At 18.7% G+C, this 17,366-nt stretch overlaps 3 protein-coding genes across 3 annotated transcripts, besides 22 other annotated features; 1 reads left to right on the top strand and 2 right to left on the bottom strand. All coding sequences in view use genetic code 6, as the record gives it.

The window, feature by feature from the left end:
* Positions 1–77: part of a microsatellite that runs on past the window's edge.
* A 1,905-nt stretch (positions 78–1,982) lies between these two features.
* Positions 1,983–2,062: a microsatellite.
* Positions 2,033–2,078: a microsatellite.
* An 817-nt stretch (positions 2,079–2,895) lies between these two features.
* IMG5_148640 (ribosomal protein, putative) lies at positions 2,896–4,085 on the top strand. Its single transcript, XM_004030971.1, has 5 exons — positions 2,896–3,064; positions 3,116–3,197; positions 3,256–3,689; positions 3,742–3,882; positions 3,938–4,085. Exons 1-4 carry the CDS (start codon positions 2,899–2,901, stop codon positions 3,873–3,875), a joined length of 816 nt encoding a protein of 271 aa, XP_004031019.1. The 5' UTR covers positions 2,896–2,898; the 3' UTR covers positions 3,876–3,882; positions 3,938–4,085.
* Positions 3,849–3,873: a microsatellite.
* Positions 3,970–4,003: a microsatellite.
* A 32-nt stretch (positions 4,086–4,117) lies between the features above and the next one.
* Positions 4,118–4,189: a microsatellite.
* A 54-nt stretch (positions 4,190–4,243) lies between these two features.
* Positions 4,244–4,301: a microsatellite.
* Positions 4,289–4,364: a microsatellite.
* Positions 4,304–4,375: a microsatellite.
* A 355-nt stretch (positions 4,376–4,730) lies between these two features.
* Positions 4,731–4,766: a microsatellite.
* Positions 4,767–5,001: 235 nt separating this feature from the next.
* Positions 5,002–5,090: a microsatellite.
* A 766-nt stretch (positions 5,091–5,856) lies between these two features.
* Positions 5,857–7,646, bottom strand: IMG5_148630 (hypothetical protein; the record flags this gene model as incomplete). The annotated part of the gene is made up of 5 exons (XM_004030970.1): positions 5,857–5,886; positions 5,943–6,050; positions 6,332–6,500; positions 6,562–7,000; positions 7,427–7,646. The coding sequence occupies 5 exons, from the start codon at positions 7,644–7,646 to the stop codon at positions 5,857–5,859; spliced, it is 966 nt and encodes a 321-aa protein (XP_004031018.1).
* Positions 7,647–8,028: 382 nt separating this feature from the next.
* Positions 8,029–8,092: a microsatellite.
* A 1,123-nt stretch (positions 8,093–9,215) lies between these two features.
* Positions 9,216–9,263: a microsatellite.
* A 920-nt stretch (positions 9,264–10,183) lies between these two features.
* Positions 10,184–10,263: a microsatellite.
* Positions 10,195–10,248: a microsatellite.
* Positions 10,264–12,246: 1,983 nt separating the features above from the next.
* Positions 12,247–12,286: a microsatellite.
* Positions 12,287–12,522: 236 nt separating this feature from the next.
* Positions 12,523–12,638: a microsatellite.
* A 263-nt stretch (positions 12,639–12,901) lies between these two features.
* Positions 12,902–13,434, bottom strand: IMG5_148620 (hypothetical protein). Its single transcript, XM_004030969.1, has one exon. It carries the CDS (start codon positions 13,348–13,350, stop codon positions 12,952–12,954), a length of 399 nt encoding a protein of 132 aa, XP_004031017.1. The 5' UTR covers positions 13,351–13,434; the 3' UTR covers positions 12,902–12,951.
* An 896-nt stretch (positions 13,435–14,330) lies between these two features.
* Positions 14,331–14,365: a microsatellite.
* Positions 14,366–14,717: 352 nt separating this feature from the next.
* Positions 14,718–14,790: a microsatellite.
* Positions 14,791–16,478: 1,688 nt separating this feature from the next.
* Positions 16,479–16,575: a microsatellite.
* Positions 16,481–16,558: a microsatellite.
* A 50-nt stretch (positions 16,576–16,625) lies between the features above and the next one.
* Positions 16,626–16,687: a microsatellite.
* Between the last annotated feature and the right edge of the window lie 679 nt (positions 16,688–17,366).

Genomic DNA, 17,366 nt, shown 5'->3' with positions numbered 1-17,366 from the left:
TTTTTTCTTAAGTTTAGTTTTATATTTTTAATATTTCTTCTATTTAATTTTATATTTCTAAGTATTTTTTCTCATTTTGGTCTTTCTTTTGTTAATTTTATTATATTTCCTTCTTTATTTACATTATTTCTTTGCTCATTTATTCAACATTTTTGTTTTCTGTTAATTTTTTACCCTATTTATCATTCTCTACCTTCATTTATTTCATATTCTTCTTCGTATTTTCTATCAAAGATTTCATAGCTTACACTTTTTCATCTAACTGTTATGTATAATTTGGATTTTAGAATACTTAAAGCCTTTCTTTTAACTTCTAAAGTTCATTTTCGTAAGATTTTATAATCTTTGTATTATTTTCAACTTCAGAAGCCTATTTTTTTTGATAATCAAATGATGTTTCTTTTTAAAAATGGTATCCCTTTACTTATATTTAAGCCGTTTGAATCTTTTGATTTAATTTGGAATTAATTTCAATCAATTTTTATCTAAGTAAATTATTTTCTTCTTTTAAATCTTTTAAAGTGAAATTTTAATAATTTTTTTCTTTCATTAAGTTTTCCACTTTTTCATAAATATAAAAAAAAAAACCAAAAAAAAGAAAGAATAATATATATTATTTTAGATTTTTTATTTTTTACTATTTAAAACTTAAAATTATCTATCAAAAGAGTTACTTCTTGCTTATTTTTATTTAAAAATAATAATAATAATAATGAAAAATATAACTAAAATTTTTATTTATTTACATTCTTTATTATATTATTATTAATTTATGTTTATTACTTTATTTCTTTAAGCACTATTAGATCTATTATTTATTTAATTTTTAGGGGCATTATATTTATTTCCTTAAATATTTTTTTTATTGCTTTTTTATATTAATCCATTGGTTTTTTATATTTGAGTACTTTTTAATTATTTATTTTATATTTATTCATTATTTTCTTCTTCAATTTATATTTAATTATATGGATTTAATGTTGGTAAATCAGAAATATTGCTTAAATTATCCTTTAATTAAAGATATTCATTATTTTCGTTTTCTTTATATTCTACTTCTTTTTATTCATAACTATATATATTATTTTCTTCTTCATATTATTCATAATTATTATTTTCTTCTCCTTCTCCTTCTTCTTTTTTTATATGTTTTCTATTTATAATTAGTCTATAGTATTATCGTTTTTGAAAAATTTTTTTGGAGGGCTTTTTTCTTTTGAAATATTTGGTAAATCTTCTTCTAAATTTTTTTTTTTTTTTTTCGGTTTTATTATTCTTTTATTTAAGGTAAGATATCATTTTCCCAAATATCTGAAATCTCATTATTTGTTTTTTACTGTTTTCGGCTTGAATTTGAATTTAAATAGGCATAATTTTAAACTTTATTTTTTAAAAGAGGTAAATTCTAATTTTTTTTTAAATATTATATATTATCTTTTGAGTATCTAATATTTAAAAAAAATCTATTTTTGTTGTTGTTGTTTATTTAATTATTTACATATCATTTATAATATCTATTTCATCATAAAATTATTCGTTATTCATTATAATATTTTTAGAGTATATTTCTTATAAAATATTAATTATATATATATTTTTATTATTTTTTTAAAAAAAGAAATTGTAATATTAATTCTATTTTAATATTTTTAAAAGTCATAAATTTAAGATAAAAAACATATAAATTAAAAAATATTTAAACTTATAATCATAATATTCATTTTAGTTATTTAGTTATATCTAGTTAATAAATACTTAGAATTATGATTTTTTTATCAAATTTTTAAATTAAAAATTATCTTTTAATCTTTAATAACTAAAGCTTTCTTTAAAAATGAATAGTCGTAAATTAATAAAAAAATTGATTTATATATAAATCATTTTATTTATGAATATCTTAATTAATAAGATACTATTTATATGAAAGTAATCATTATGTAAGAAAAAAATCCCATAATTTTTATTAATAATAATAAAATTGTTTCTTTTTATTATACAATATTTTTAAAGTAATAAATTCTATTTATCTATATATTTTTTTATTCTAAAAATTCTATTTATTTCTATTTAATAATTCTTGCTTTTTTTAAATAATTATCTTTTTAATTCATATACACATATTATTCCAATTATATCCTATTACATGATTTAGTAGTTTTTTATTTTTAAATAAGATTTTTATTTTATATTTATTTATGGATTTATTATGTTATTACTGTATGTTTGTTTCCTTGTTTGTCACATTTTCTTTTTTTTATTATTAATAATATATCTTCCAATATATAAATTTCTTAATATAATTTGTTTAAATTTACTTTTTCATTAAAAATCTTTCAAAAAAGGAACATTATTTATATAATCCTAATATTTACTTAAGGTGATGTTTTCGTTAACTAAAATTTTTCAATGTGTTTTTTTAATTTTTTCAAAGAGAAACTTATAAAGTTATTTAAATTTATAAATTTAACAATCATATTTTTATTTTATTATTTAAAAAAAAAAGTATTTTTTAATAATAAATATTTTTTTTTTACAACTATACAAACCTAAATATGTATATTTATAATAAAATAATTTTAATATAAATAGATATATTTTTAGATATATATTCTAATTTATAAATTTTATTTACATTATAATATGTTTATATAAGTAAAGTATTAAATTAGGTTTATAAATTTTAAATATTTATGTATTAGTAATTATATTTATATTAAAATAAATTAAAAAAATATTACTTTTATTTTTTTATTAAATAAAAAATACAAAATTATATCATTTTTTATAAATAAAATTGGTATAAAAATCTTTAAAAAATAAAAGTACAATAAAAAAAAAACAAAAGAAAAAAAAAATTTATAATTATTAAAACAAAACAAAAAAAATTTTAAAAAAAAAATGACTTAAGGAAAAAATAAAAGATTAACTAAGGGAGGTAAAAAAGGATCTAAAAAAAGAAACGTTGACCCTCTTTCAAGAAAAGAATGGTACGACTTCAGAGCTCCAGTTCCCTTTTCTTCTAAGAGTTTTGGTAAAACTTTAGTAACAAAGAGTTCAGGAAATAGTAAATATTAAAAAAAAAAATTCAATAAGTAAAAATCCAAATTAAAAAAAGGAATTGCATCCGACGAAATTAAAGGAAGAGTTGTCGAATCTACTTTAGCTGATTTGAAGGATTCAAGCAATAATTTACATTGGTAAATAAAAAATAATATATATATAAATATATGTGTTTAATAATATATCATTATTTAGGAGAAAAGTTAAATTAGTTATTGATGAAGTAGAAGGAAGAAACGCTAAAACCTCATTTTACGGATTAGATATTACTAGAGATAAATTATGCAGTATGATTAGAAAATGGTAAACTTTGATTGAAAGCAGAGTTGATTGTAAAACTGCAGACGGATACATTGTTAGAGTATTCACTATTGCATTCACTAAAAAATTCGGAGGAAAATCTGCTGGTTCTACCTGTTATGCTAAATCATCATAAGTAAGAGCTATTAGAAAGAAAATTAACACTTATATTACTAACGAAGCTGCTAAAGCTAACATTTCTGAATTCACCAAAAAGCTTATCTCAGATGATTATGTCCATAAAATGGAAAAAGATACCAAGAGCGTTTTCCCCCTTAGAGATATTACTATTAAAAAAGTCAAAGTCTTAAAAAGACCTAAACTTGATGGTATATATATATAAATTTTTTTATTTATATATGTGTTTTTATAAAAATAAAGCCGCAAAATTCGCCGAATTATACACTCATGATAAAAAGGGAGAAAGATCTACTGGTAGAGATGGTGCCCCTGAAGACCCTGCTGCTAAAAACTTACTCTTAAGTGCTTAATAATAATAATAATAATAATAATGATTTGAAAGTATTTTTTTTTTTTTAAATTCTTATTATTAATTTTTATTTATTTATTTTAAAAGAGTAAGAAATATTGTTAATGAAAGGAAAACTAAAAATAACAATAAATAAAATAAAAAAAAATAAAAGGAGAAATAATGAATAAATTGTTTTTTTTATGTTAAAGTTTTTTCTTTTATTAAAATTATTTAAATTTTATCATTTCTTTAATCCTTTTTTTATTAATAATATAAATAAATAATTATATAAATATATATATATATATAGATATAATATTTATATATATATCTATATATATATATATATATATATATTTTATATTTAGCATCTTTATTAATAAAATTAGTAGAATCTAAATATAAAACAATTAAAAATCTAAATAAAATAAAAATTAATAAAAAAAAAAATATAATTAAATAAATATTATGTATATTATTTAAATAAAAAAATATAATATATATTAAAATAAATAAATATAAATGCATATTAGAATAAAAAAAAAATTAAATAATTTTAATATGTTATTTTCTATTCAGTTTATTAAAAAATATTAATTAAAATCATAAAAAAATATATAGAATTTTTTTTAAAACACAAAGAATTTCATTAAAATTTTTATATAAATACAGTAAACTTCGATAAAATTATATAAATAAATTATATATATTTATATGTTAATTAATATAAAAATTTCATTTAATTTTATAGGGATTTAATAACGTTTATTATAACTAATCTTTCTAATTAAAGTAATGTTGCATCATTTACATATTCTCTTCTTCATCATCACTTAATATTTATTAAATATTGAACGGTTCATAATTATATCTTAATTATAGATTATTCCTGATAAATAATATTAAAGAAAATATTAAAAAAATATATAAAAAATACGCAATTCCATCTTCTAATTTCAATAATATTTTCGCATCTTTAAAAGCAGCCTAAAGTATTTTTTTTCTAGTTTCAACTAACTAAGGATGTGTGTAAAAACAAGAAGCGGGATCAAAATCTAAAAATCTAAATCCATTATTATTAATAACTACATAAATTTATTACAAACATACCTCAATACATTTCATTTCCAAATCGAATTTTTGAATGCATTTACTTATTAAATTTAGTAATATATATATATATATATATATATATATATATAAAAATATATATATATTTATTTATATATATATTTATATATCTATAATAAATAATATAAAATTACATTATTTATTCATTCCAAAAAGTATAAAATTCCTAAAAAATATCAGGACAATCAACACATTTGGTAAAAGTTTTTACTTCTAATAAATTATGCATATTAGTATTTACTTCCATATTTTCTTTTATTGACTTTATTCCTATCCATTCTCTAAAACTTTTAACCAAATTCAAAGAAAGCTTTGGCAAAATAATAATATTTGGAAGAACCGATAAACTTAATAAATCTTACTGACTAGCTTATTTTACATATATTCTTAACGTAGTAGTTATTTATTTTGTTATTGTCTTAATTATGTTTCTCCAACCTGCTCTGTTAGCTTTTATATCTTATTTTTATATTTACAAAACTCTATAAGGGGATCCTCCTTGGAGTTAAATTTATTTCAAACCTTCTAAAATATACATTTATTTAACCGCACCTTGTTAAAAAAGCTAATATAAAGGTAAAATTCCATAACAACATGAAATTTCAATATCAGGTGAAGTATTTTTAATATTATCTTATTTTTAGTATTATAAATTATAATTTTTTTTAAGTTTTTCGAGTTTAGAATTTTCTTATTTTTTCTCATTATTTTAAAATCGAACATTGATGACAAATTCAAAGCAAACTTATAAATCTTGATTCAATTATTAATTATATATTTTATTTCTTAGAAAAAATGTACTTTCTGAAGGTATTTATTTTATTTTAAAATACCTTTTTTTTATATATATATTATAATTATTTTTTAAAAATATAAATATATACCATCTATCTTCATAATTAGGATCCCATCGAGCTTACATTCTGCAAGTATTAGAAATGAATTATTATGTTTTAGTATCAAAAATATTGATATAAACCTGTCTATAGACAATACTTTCAGGAGGAATATCATCTTTAGGAAGAGGAATTCCAGTTGCATAATCAAGCTTAATTTCTACATTAATTTCTTCTGATTAAGGACTTACCTTTTTTTACAAAACAGAATTTAAGAAGTTTTGATTTGGTTTTTTATTTAAAAAAGCATTTCTATCATAAATGAAGTCTTCGTAGATTTATACATTTGTTATTTTAGGACGCAATGTACTACTCGGAAGGTTTATTTTTTATTTAGTCAATTTTCTTAAAAATGATATCTGGAAATTTTTCGGTAAACAATCAAATAATATTTTCATATCTGTTATATTTAATGATCTTTATGAACGAATCTTTTGTTTGTTTATATATTTTTGTTTGTTAAAAAAAATACATTTAAAGCCACAGATGAAGCTAAAGAAGAAACTTAACAATTATTTTTCATAAGGAAAGTAAGAAATTCATCTATATCAATAAACCCAGATTAATCTATATCAATAGCTTTAAAAATTTCTTCAAGTTCATTTTAAGAAATGTTTACATTAAGATTACTCAAAACTTATCTAAATAATATATTTTATTTAATTTTAGAAAACAAAAAATTAATATGAAAATATTAATTACCCTAATTAATAAAAATTAATAACTCTTTTTTTATACAAATCAACTTTGAAAAATTCTTTTCTAAGATCATCAATAATATCTTCTGCAGTAAGAATTTCTTATTTAATTTTTTCTTCTAAAATAATTTTAAATTCCAAAAAAGAAATTTAGCCATCATTATTTTTATCAAATCTATTAAAATAATTAAGTTATTCATCTTAGCTTACATTAATACCTACGGCTCTTAAAAGTCCATCAAATTCATTTAGGTCAACATATCCACTTCCATCTTTATCTACTTCCTTGAATATGTTTCGAATTTAATCTTCTATTTCTTAACTTAATTTTATAGCTTACCTTGCATCATTTGCGCTTTTATTTTCCTTATCTGTAGATTTTTCAATATCACCAAATTATAATTTTAATTCGTTTTTGGATATTGCTCCTGACATATTTGCATCTATATAATTAAATAGATTTTTCGCATCTTCTTTGTCTATGTTTTAGGTAGCTTTCGTACATACTTCGATAAAGTCTTGCTTTGTAATAGATGTATTTTACTCATCTTTTGGAAAAAAGATATTCAACATTAAATTTATGTTATTTTTAAATGCATTTTTGAGATTTTATAAAGATGATCGAGCCTAATTTTCATTTATTCGAATTTTTTTCTTGCTTTTTTCCTCATTTTATTTCTTTATAGAATCTTAAAATCTTACTTATTTTTAATTGATGTTATTTTCCTTTTAACTATTCTCCTATAAATCTTCATATTTTAATAAAAGCTTTAATTCACTTAAAAGAATAGGTCCATCAGCTACAAACCAATCTTTTTTTATTTTATGTTTTGTTAAACAAAATAAAAATTTTATATAATATAATTTACTTGCTAATAATTTAATATCTTCCTATGATTAAAATATAGGGTATCCATTTTTTAAAGCTTCATAAATTTCTTTGAAAGAAAGTTATCCGTTTCTTTACATAGATTCAAAAGGATCAAAGAAGTTAGTTTGTTGAATATATTCAGTTAAAGCAAATATATATTGCTTTATTTTTTCTTTACTTATGTTATCAAAGTTTTCTCTTTGTCCTTATCTCATCATTTAAAGTTATCTTTCTTATAAATATTCTTTTTATATTTCTTTTTAAGACAAAGCTAATTTTTTAAAGCTTTTATCTATTTGATCATTTAAAATAGTTTATATAGTTTAAGGAGAATTATCAATTCCTATACCTAACCCAGTAGCAAGATCGTTAATAAATATTTTTCCGCGTTATTTAGAACTCCATTATTCTAATAAATCTTCTAATTAACTAACTGAATATTACAAATTAAATTATTTATTTATAGCATAAAATTCATCTATACTCCAAGCTAAAGTCATATTGGTTAATTATTTGTATTTTTCAAAAAACTCTTTTATTTTTAATTAATTGTTAATCAAAATACTAAAAATAACTGACGAAAAAACATATATAATACTATAAAAAAAAATATATATTTTTAACATATTAAAAATAAATATATATTTTTTATATATAAAAAAAATACTTAATAAATTTCTTCAATAAGTATAAATAACAAAATTTTCCATTAACATCCTAATAAGAATTATATAATATTACAAGATTTTTATGATTTATATCAATATGAAGTATTTTAAAAACTTGGGCAAGATCAGAAATATCTTAAAGCAAATATTATTTATTATAATCATATTTACTAAAAATATGCAAAATATTAATGAAATATTTCTCTTATAAAATCTTCATAGCATCAGTATATTCTTACTCATTATAATACTTTTCTACTGTTTAATCGTCATTTTAATCTTCTAAAACTGAATCTAAATTATTAATTTTTTTTCCTTGTTAAAAAATCTCATTTTATTCCATTATGTCTTTAAACTTTTGGAAAGAAATGATCTTTTAATTTCCAAATAATTAACTAAAACCTCTTAATAAATATTCATTTTCTAATTTTAAATTTAGATTTTCATTTAAAAATAATATTTCAATAAAACTCCAAAATTAAGAATTTTTTTATTATTATTAACTGTTTTATCTTACAACTTCAAAATATTCTTAAATAGTCATATTATTAACTTTTATGGAATAACAGATAATATTTTACAAAAGAATTTAAGGTTAATAAAATTCTTTTAAAATTTAAATATAATGAAAAATTCCATCATTATTAAAACATCCAGCTTAAAAAAACATTCCAACATGTTATTGATTGACTTTGATTGATAAATCTTCAAAAAGTTAAAGTATTCCTGGCAAATAGACTTAAAAGTTTTTATTTTCATCGTATTAACAAAATATAAAGAAAATACTTTTTCCAGTATCTTCCATTCCATATTTACTTATTAACTATAAATATTATTTAAAATTAAACACTTAAAGTCCATTTCTAATTTAGGAAGGACTTTTTTAGTTTTTTTTCTTTTTCTTTTCTTTTTTTTCATAACTTCCTTATTTAGGTGAATTTTCAGATGATGATTAGTTTTTACTAGCACGATATTTTTTAGGTGATAAATTTCTACTATTATTATTACTATCTTTTTAACCTTTTATTTATATTTATTAAGTATTTAATTCTTTATGCTATTAAACAATATTAGCAGGTGCATTAGGATTAAATCCAGTTTTATTTAATAATTCGTGTATATTTTGATAATTCATTTATTATTATTTATAATAATTCTAATTTATTAATTAAGGAATATAAGCATTATTTGATCCTGCCAACCCTTCTACTATTTAACGAAATTCTTAAGGACTTATATCGCCATCTTTATTTTAGTCAAATACTTAATAAGCTTCTTTTAATTCATCATCAGAAAAGTTTATTTATAAATTAAATAACATTTATGCAAATTCATGTAAATCTAAAGAATTATCTTTCTTTTCATCAAAAAGTTCAAATAATTTATCAGGTTCGATTTTATATTTTCTACACATTAAAAATATTTTCTCCCTGACATCTTAAATGTTAAAATTATTTACTTATAAATCAATTAAAAATTATCTATTTTTAATAAATAAATAAATAATCAAAACAAAACAAAAATTAATAAAAATTACTTTATATTGAATTCTCTTGAATTATTTTATGAATAATGTTTGTATATACCTTCTAATTCATAAGGTTTGATTTAAATATTATTAAGCTTAAAAATCGAAACCCATTATTAATAACCAATAACTTATTTCTTAGATGTGATTGCTTCTTCAATATCAAATTAAACTTAAACAATAGCTCTTCTAAGTTTAACAAGAATAGATTAGATATTAATTTTACAATCAAACATTTTTTATTTAAATTCTTCTAAACTAATATATAAGTTTTTATCATCATCTATAAATACAAAAAGCTCTTATATTTATTCATCATCAAACAGGAAATTAAGGTCTTTCATCATTTTTTTAAGTGAATTTTCATTAATTATATTTTTCTCTAAAATATATTTTTTTAAAAATTAATCGATTGAAATTCCATCTTTTTCCAATTTTTGTAATATTTTCTATCTAATTTTCTCGAAATTTAAATGATCTTCATATAAAATATTCATGAAATAATGATAACTTATTTTTTGTTGATTTTCTTTATCAAAATATTCAAAAAGACTCTTTAATATATTAAAAATATAATATATTTATATATATATATATATATATTTACATATATATAAATATATAATTTATTTTATATAATAAAATACTTTTATTTCTTCTTCAGTTAATCTAAAATCTATCATTTTTAAAGCTTACATAAATTCTTAATAACAAAGATACCCATCTTTATTTAAATCAATTTATTCAAATTAATAATTCACATCTTCTTCACTATTAATTTAAAAAACCTTTATAAGAAAAAAAACAAAATTAAATTAAAAAATAAAAACAAAAAAAAACACTTTTTTAATTTTCTTTAATCTATTTTTTATTTAAAATTCCAAAAACTCATCTTAAACACAAGCCTTAAATTCTTAAAAGTCAATTTAAGAGTCTTAATTAACATCAAATTTATTAAAAACAGCAGTGACAATATCCAAATTATTAACATCTACATCAGGAAACAATTATTTAATTCCTTATAAAAATTCATTAAAAGAAATCTAATCATCATCTCCCTAATCGAATTTTTTAAACAATAGAATAAGCGGAATTTCATGTTTTTTAATATAAATAAGAAACTCTTTTCTTAATTCCATATATAGATCTTTCACATCTTCACTAATAAGTATATTTTTATCTTTTTTTGTTTCCCAAATATCAACTTTTTATTCCTCATTTTGCTCAAATTATTAATCAAAAATTAAATCATTTAATATTTTTGTGTCTATTTTCCCTTCTTTATATGGAATTACCCCTACTATTGCCTTCCTTTGATCATATTCTAATGAAATACCTTCATTTTTCAATAAATACCATAAATCGCTTTCATAGATCCAAAAGCTATTTAAATTTTTGGCATTAAATTAATATTTTTATACACAATCAATTAAATCAAATCCTTTTTTTCTAAATTCTTTTTTAATTTTCTAACAAAGTTAAATAAACTCATTAGAAAATTATCCAAACGATACTTTAGTTTTACATAAATATTTTCTTTTGGAGCATTCTCGTTCGATTTCTTAAATTAATCGAATACAATTTACATCATCATACTCATCTATACAGCCAAAAAACCCACAAAATTATTTTATGTCTTCTGTCTTAATATATCTTCCGCAATTATTAAACACATTTTTGACTATTAAAATAGGTAAATATCCATTTTTTTAAGCTTTTGTTTCTTAAACTTTAAGTTCTTTCATAAAAATTTTCGAATTGAAAGCGAATTCGATAATATCATCTATTTAATTTTATGAAAGTTTAAATAATTATTTATTTTTTTCTTGATTTTTCTCATTAGAATTATTTTCCTTCTGTACATTTTTTTAACTTGCGAAAATTAACTTTTCTAAATTATTTAAATTAACCACTCCTTAATTTTCCGATAGTTCAACTAAATAATCAATAAACTGATTCATTTCCTCATTTTCTGGAATTTCCAATTCAAAAGCTAATATATATCTAAGCATTTCTTCAGTAATAAATTCTGTATTCTTCAATTTTTTGGACCTAAAAAGGTCTTCGAAATTCACCTTATTTTTTTACATATATCTTTTCACAAAAACAGAATAAGACTATAATTATTTTTATTATAAAATAGTTAGATTTCCTCCCTTTTTTTACATTTCTTCTTCATTATATTCGAACTTTTTAAATAGCATCCTAATTTCCCCAAAAACCAAGAAATTATTTTCGACTGAAAGTTTATTTAACAATGCTTCCAGTTTTAATTAATTCTTTTTCACATCAATACCCAAATACTATATTTTTTCCATAAAATTTTTTATCGAAATCTTCTCATCCTTCACTACATCTCGAAAAAAATCTTCCAAAACTATATTTCTTTTCCATAATTATACCTAAATTTCCCTTACAATAGGCATTATGAAACTTTCTTCCTCCTATTCCAAATTACCAGCAGCGATACCTAACAAATTGCTCTTTAATTCTTTCATGCTAATTTACCCATCCCCCGATGAGTCCATTTTTGCAAATAAATAATTAATAAATCCTTAATCTTTTAAATCGTCAGAATTATTTAAAATATTTAATAACTTCATTAGCTCTTCTTTGTCTAAAAAACTGTCTTAATTTTAGTTAAACTATCTAAATATTTAGTCTATATTCATGCCTAAAGAACGAGCATGTTCCATAATTTATTTTAAATTTTTAATTGCTGTTTCTTCTTTTTAAAGACCTTATTTTAATTTTTCTAAAGATATAGTTTAAGTTGTTTTCCGGTTATATTTCAGAAAATAAATATAGTTGAAATCTCGTTACATTTTCAAAGTATTAAATAAAACATGTTCAAAGTCCTTATTTTTTTTAAATTTACTATATTTTTTTTATTTGATATATATTTTATTTAATACATATAAATTATTTTTATATATATATACTATATTTACTTTTTTATATATTATTTACATTATTTTTTTATATTTCTTAATATATTATTTATATATTTATATTTTTAATTTCTATTTTTTATTTTTATTACATTTAGTGATATTTCTTTTGGTGTATCCTCATATCTTTCGAATGTGTTTTGTATAGTAAAGTTGGATTTTTAAAGAGTTTTATAAAGGTTACTGAACCATTCAATAACAGTAGGCATATTTTCGTAATTAATTCCAGTAAAAACAAGGGAAGAAGCAATATCTTAGTTTTTTTTTTCCTATACAAACTAAATTAAATCACATAACAACTCTGAATTGATATTAACAGGATCAAGATGGAAGCTTATAGTTTTTAAAAGTTCATCTATTTATTGTTTATAGAAATTCAAATTTATTTTGAGGTCTTATAATTTATATTAGAAATCAATAATATGCATTTATCCACTTTCCTAATAAAAGAAACTCTCAGCTTTTAAATCAGAATTTTCTTCCTTAATAAAATCCACTAAATCATTAATAAAAGGTATTACTTTATTAAATTTTCTACAATCGATTCCCTAAATATGTTTAACTTTATAATCTTAAATAACATCTATTTCATAATTAATAAAAGTAAGGAAATTTAAAGTAGAAATTCTATTTTAATTTAACCTATCAATCTATTTAAAAAGCAAATGTGCATCTTCTTCTTTGATTTTCGCTATAACACTAATTTTTTACCAAAACTAATCAAAATCTATAAAAGGGTCCTTATTTCCTTCTATATTAAAAAATGCAAAAACATCTCTTTTTTTGAATTTTTTTATTCTTTCTCCAACTAAATCACTTAAAACAGCCACTTTTCCTTTCATAGTTTATAACTGTTCTCTTTTTATTTTTAGATCTCGTATTCCTTATTTACTACAGAACACTTCTCGGTTCTCAATTCTTTATTCTTCTGCATATTCATAAAGGCTCAAACATAACTTATCTATATTAATTTATTTGTTTTCAGTTTTTTGAATTCCCATTATATTAAATACTAAGGCAATATCTCTTTATGTAATTTCATTATAGATTCCTAAAAAAACCTTATTAATTTCTTCCATTTTTACCATTTTATTATACTAAAAACAATAATAAGATAATAATTCATAAAGGTTTGCTTTTTATAACTCTAATTAAGAAACCAAATCCTTTAAAATTTATACAAAAATCTCCTCAATGATATTTTCGAACACTCTATAAAAGCTCATCAAATAAAACTTGCCTGTATTATTAAAATCCATTTTTTCATAAAATTTAATTGCTATTTTTTCGGGAACAGGATAACAAGAATCTTCTAAAAATTATTAAAACTATTAGCGATTTATATATCTTTTATCATCGGCATCATATTCTTCAAAAAATTGTTCTAAAGTAATATATTTATCCCTTATTATTTAAAAGCATTATCTAATCATTTTCTATATATCTAAATCTGTTACTTAAGTAAGATTTAAATAATCGTCAAAGAAATGTTAATAATGAATTTTTCCATTCTTTTCAATATCATATTTCCTATTTATCATATCTTAAAAATCATCAGAAATATAAATCTTATTATAATTTAGGCATTCTACTATTTAATTTAATTCTAAAACGTCTGAATTGCTATGATCTTATGATTCGAGGATTTTTAGTAAGTTTCTATTTTAAGAATTTAATTACTAACTCAAATTTATCATTTCACTTAAAAATTGCTTTTCTTCTTCATCGCTTAATTTTATTAATAGATTTTACTTTTATTTTTTTTTATAATTTTTTTAATATTTTTTTTTTTTTTACAAAATTTTAATTATCTTATAAATTTTCGCTTTCCAAAACTATTTTAAAAAACAATTAAAAAAAAAAAAAAAAAAAAAACTTACGTATTTTAATACTAAGAATATTATTAATATCGGTTTTTAAAGTTTCAATCAAAGTTTCTTATTCATATTAAGAAAGGGTAATATTTAAATTATTAAGGGCTCTTAAAAAGTTGCCTTTATTAATAGTTTTTTATAACTTATTATAGTCATATTTAGCAAAAAACTTTTCAGGAGAAAATTTCTTGTTTTGAATCCTAGTTGAAATACTAGCAAAAACTTCACTACATAGTAATTTATCGACTAAAAGTAAAAAAAAAAAAAGATATATATATATATATATATATATATATATATATATATATATATATATATATATATATATATATATATATATAAATAATACGCTTTTTTGCTTCATTTCCTTTCCCATCTTTTCCACCTAGAAATTAATAATTCGATTTTAGGAATATTTCTTAATATTTTTTAAGATCAATAGGTAATTTTCTATCTTATTCATCTAAGACAACTATTTAATTGATTAAATCATAAAGTTCAACTCCATACCTATCTTTTATCTCTTTCAAAATATTTTCCTTTTATAAAATTGAGTTTCTATTTTTTAATTTAAAACACATCAAATCTTCTTTTTCTTTTAAAGTTGCAGCATATATAATTACTAACCCAGTAGAAAAAAGATCACTTTTTATTGAAAACAATGTATTTTTATTTAATTATCCATTCTAAATAATATATTAAAGTATTTCTGGAGAATCCCAAATCTGCCTTTCTTCTTCAGAGCTACTCATGATTCCATAATCACTTATTTTATATACATTTTGCTTTGTAGAAAATAATATATTTTATGGTTTAATATTCATATGTGTTAACGAATTTTGTTCGAATAAACAAAGAGCACCAAAATAACTTCTTACAAGTTCTTTTATGCTTGAAATTGAAAAATAATCTTCTATTTTTTGCTTTTTTTAGATGCTTTCTTCTAATGACATATATAAATGCTCCATTAATAATATTATATCCCATGAGTCATCATCATATATGTAAAATAAATATTAATTTAAATATTTTATGTCGTATAACTTCGTAACTGTCAAATATGTAATCTAGTTCGGTATCTTCATCTATTTCTTCTACAAATTTGTATTTTAATAAAATTTATATTTTTTATTCTCGCTCTTATTTGCTTTAGTTTTATATTCTTTTTGCTGCATATTCTTTATTTGATAGTTTATCTTTTAATATAAATACTGTTTTTTTTGCACTTATATAATTTAAAAATTCATAATCATTTATGTGTTTTTATTATATCATTTTTATATTTTTCTTTTGTATATAAATATATTTATTTGGATTTCTTTAATTTTTTAAAATAATTTATAATTAATTTTTTTTTTTTTTTTTTAAATAATAATACTTATATATAAACATTAAAAGTTATAAATTTAAATTAAATAATAAAACCATTAATTAACTATTTTTTATTAAAAAAAATGATATAATCCTATTTGCCATCAGAATAAAATAAACATAATAAATTACTTTAAAAAAGTGAAATAGGTAAAGCAAAATAATCTACATATAATTTGCCTTCTGGAAATCATGTATATGGAAAGTCTCGTTCTAAAAACATATAAAATGCAAAAGAAAGTTATTTTTATTCCATAAAACAATTATTATTTTAAAATAAAAAAAGTTATTATGTCATGGTAGTATCATGAATAAACAAAAGATTAACAACCACCAAAAGATTTTATTAGAATAAATAAAAGTTGTATAAAAGAAAACATTATATAACCTAAAGTAAAATATATATTAATTATTAAATTAGTTTTTTTAAAAAAAAATAAGGATATAAAATAATACATAAATAGACATCAAGAAATTAAAAAAAAAGTACATAAAGGTAAAAAAGGAATTGAACTTAATTTACCTTCAGATGATTTTTGTTATGGAAAAAAAAATAGGTAAATATTTATATAAAATTAATTATATTATATATATATATATCTATTTATAAAAGACCTTCAACCCCAATTAATCAAATTATAGGTTTATATAAAAAAAAAAATATAATAAATATAATAAATATATAAATATAATATATATATATATATATATATATATATACATGTATAATATACATATGTGAAATAAAATATATAAAGAACTTAAATACGCTAAAGAGGGTGAATAATATAATTTAGAACTTTACAAAAATATATATGAATAAGTAAAAAATAATATTAAATAATAAATATAATATAATATTTATAAAAATTAAGAAAAATTAAAAACTATAATAAGCTTAAAATAAATCAATTTAAAGCAAATCAAAATAAGTATAATTAAAGGAAAATCATAAAAGATCAGAACTAAAAAGCTAGTAAGATGATTATAAATTAGAAAGATTTAAAAATATTAAATCCAAATTAAATATAGTGCAAAGAATTAGCAATAATCTTTGATTTATATTTAATATAATAACTATAGTTTATCTTTACTATTTTAAAATAAAAAATATTGTTATTATTAATAAATTTATTATTTTTTATATCACTAAAAATATTATATAATACTAATTTTACATATTTTTAAACAAATATTTAAATTTTTTTTAATATTTTTATTTATTTATAAACACAGTTTTAATTAATTATAGTTTAATTATTAATAAACATATTACTTTTAAACCATATTATGCTTAATTTCATATTTTTTTCCCACTCTATATATCAGAAAACAACTTCAAAAAATATCTAATGGTCTTAAAAGAATATATTTTGCCATCAGAAAATATTTTTTTATCATAGAAAATAACTATCATCTTTTAATAAAAGCAATATATAATTAATTATTTTGTAAAAGTTTGTTGTTTATTTGTTTTAAAAAATTATTTAAAATTATAATTTTTTGGAAGTCATTTTTCCTTATTTTAAATTTTTATTAAAATTAT

This window comes from Ichthyophthirius multifiliis (genome assembly GCF_000220395.1).
Source record: "Ichthyophthirius multifiliis unplaced genomic scaffold scaff_1120509251144, whole genome shotgun sequence".
Lineage (NCBI taxonomy): Eukaryota > Ciliophora > Oligohymenophorea > Hymenostomatida > Ichthyophthirius > Ichthyophthirius multifiliis.
Note: the sequence above shows the minus strand (reverse complement) of the source record. Positions and strands in the feature narration are given on the sequence as shown.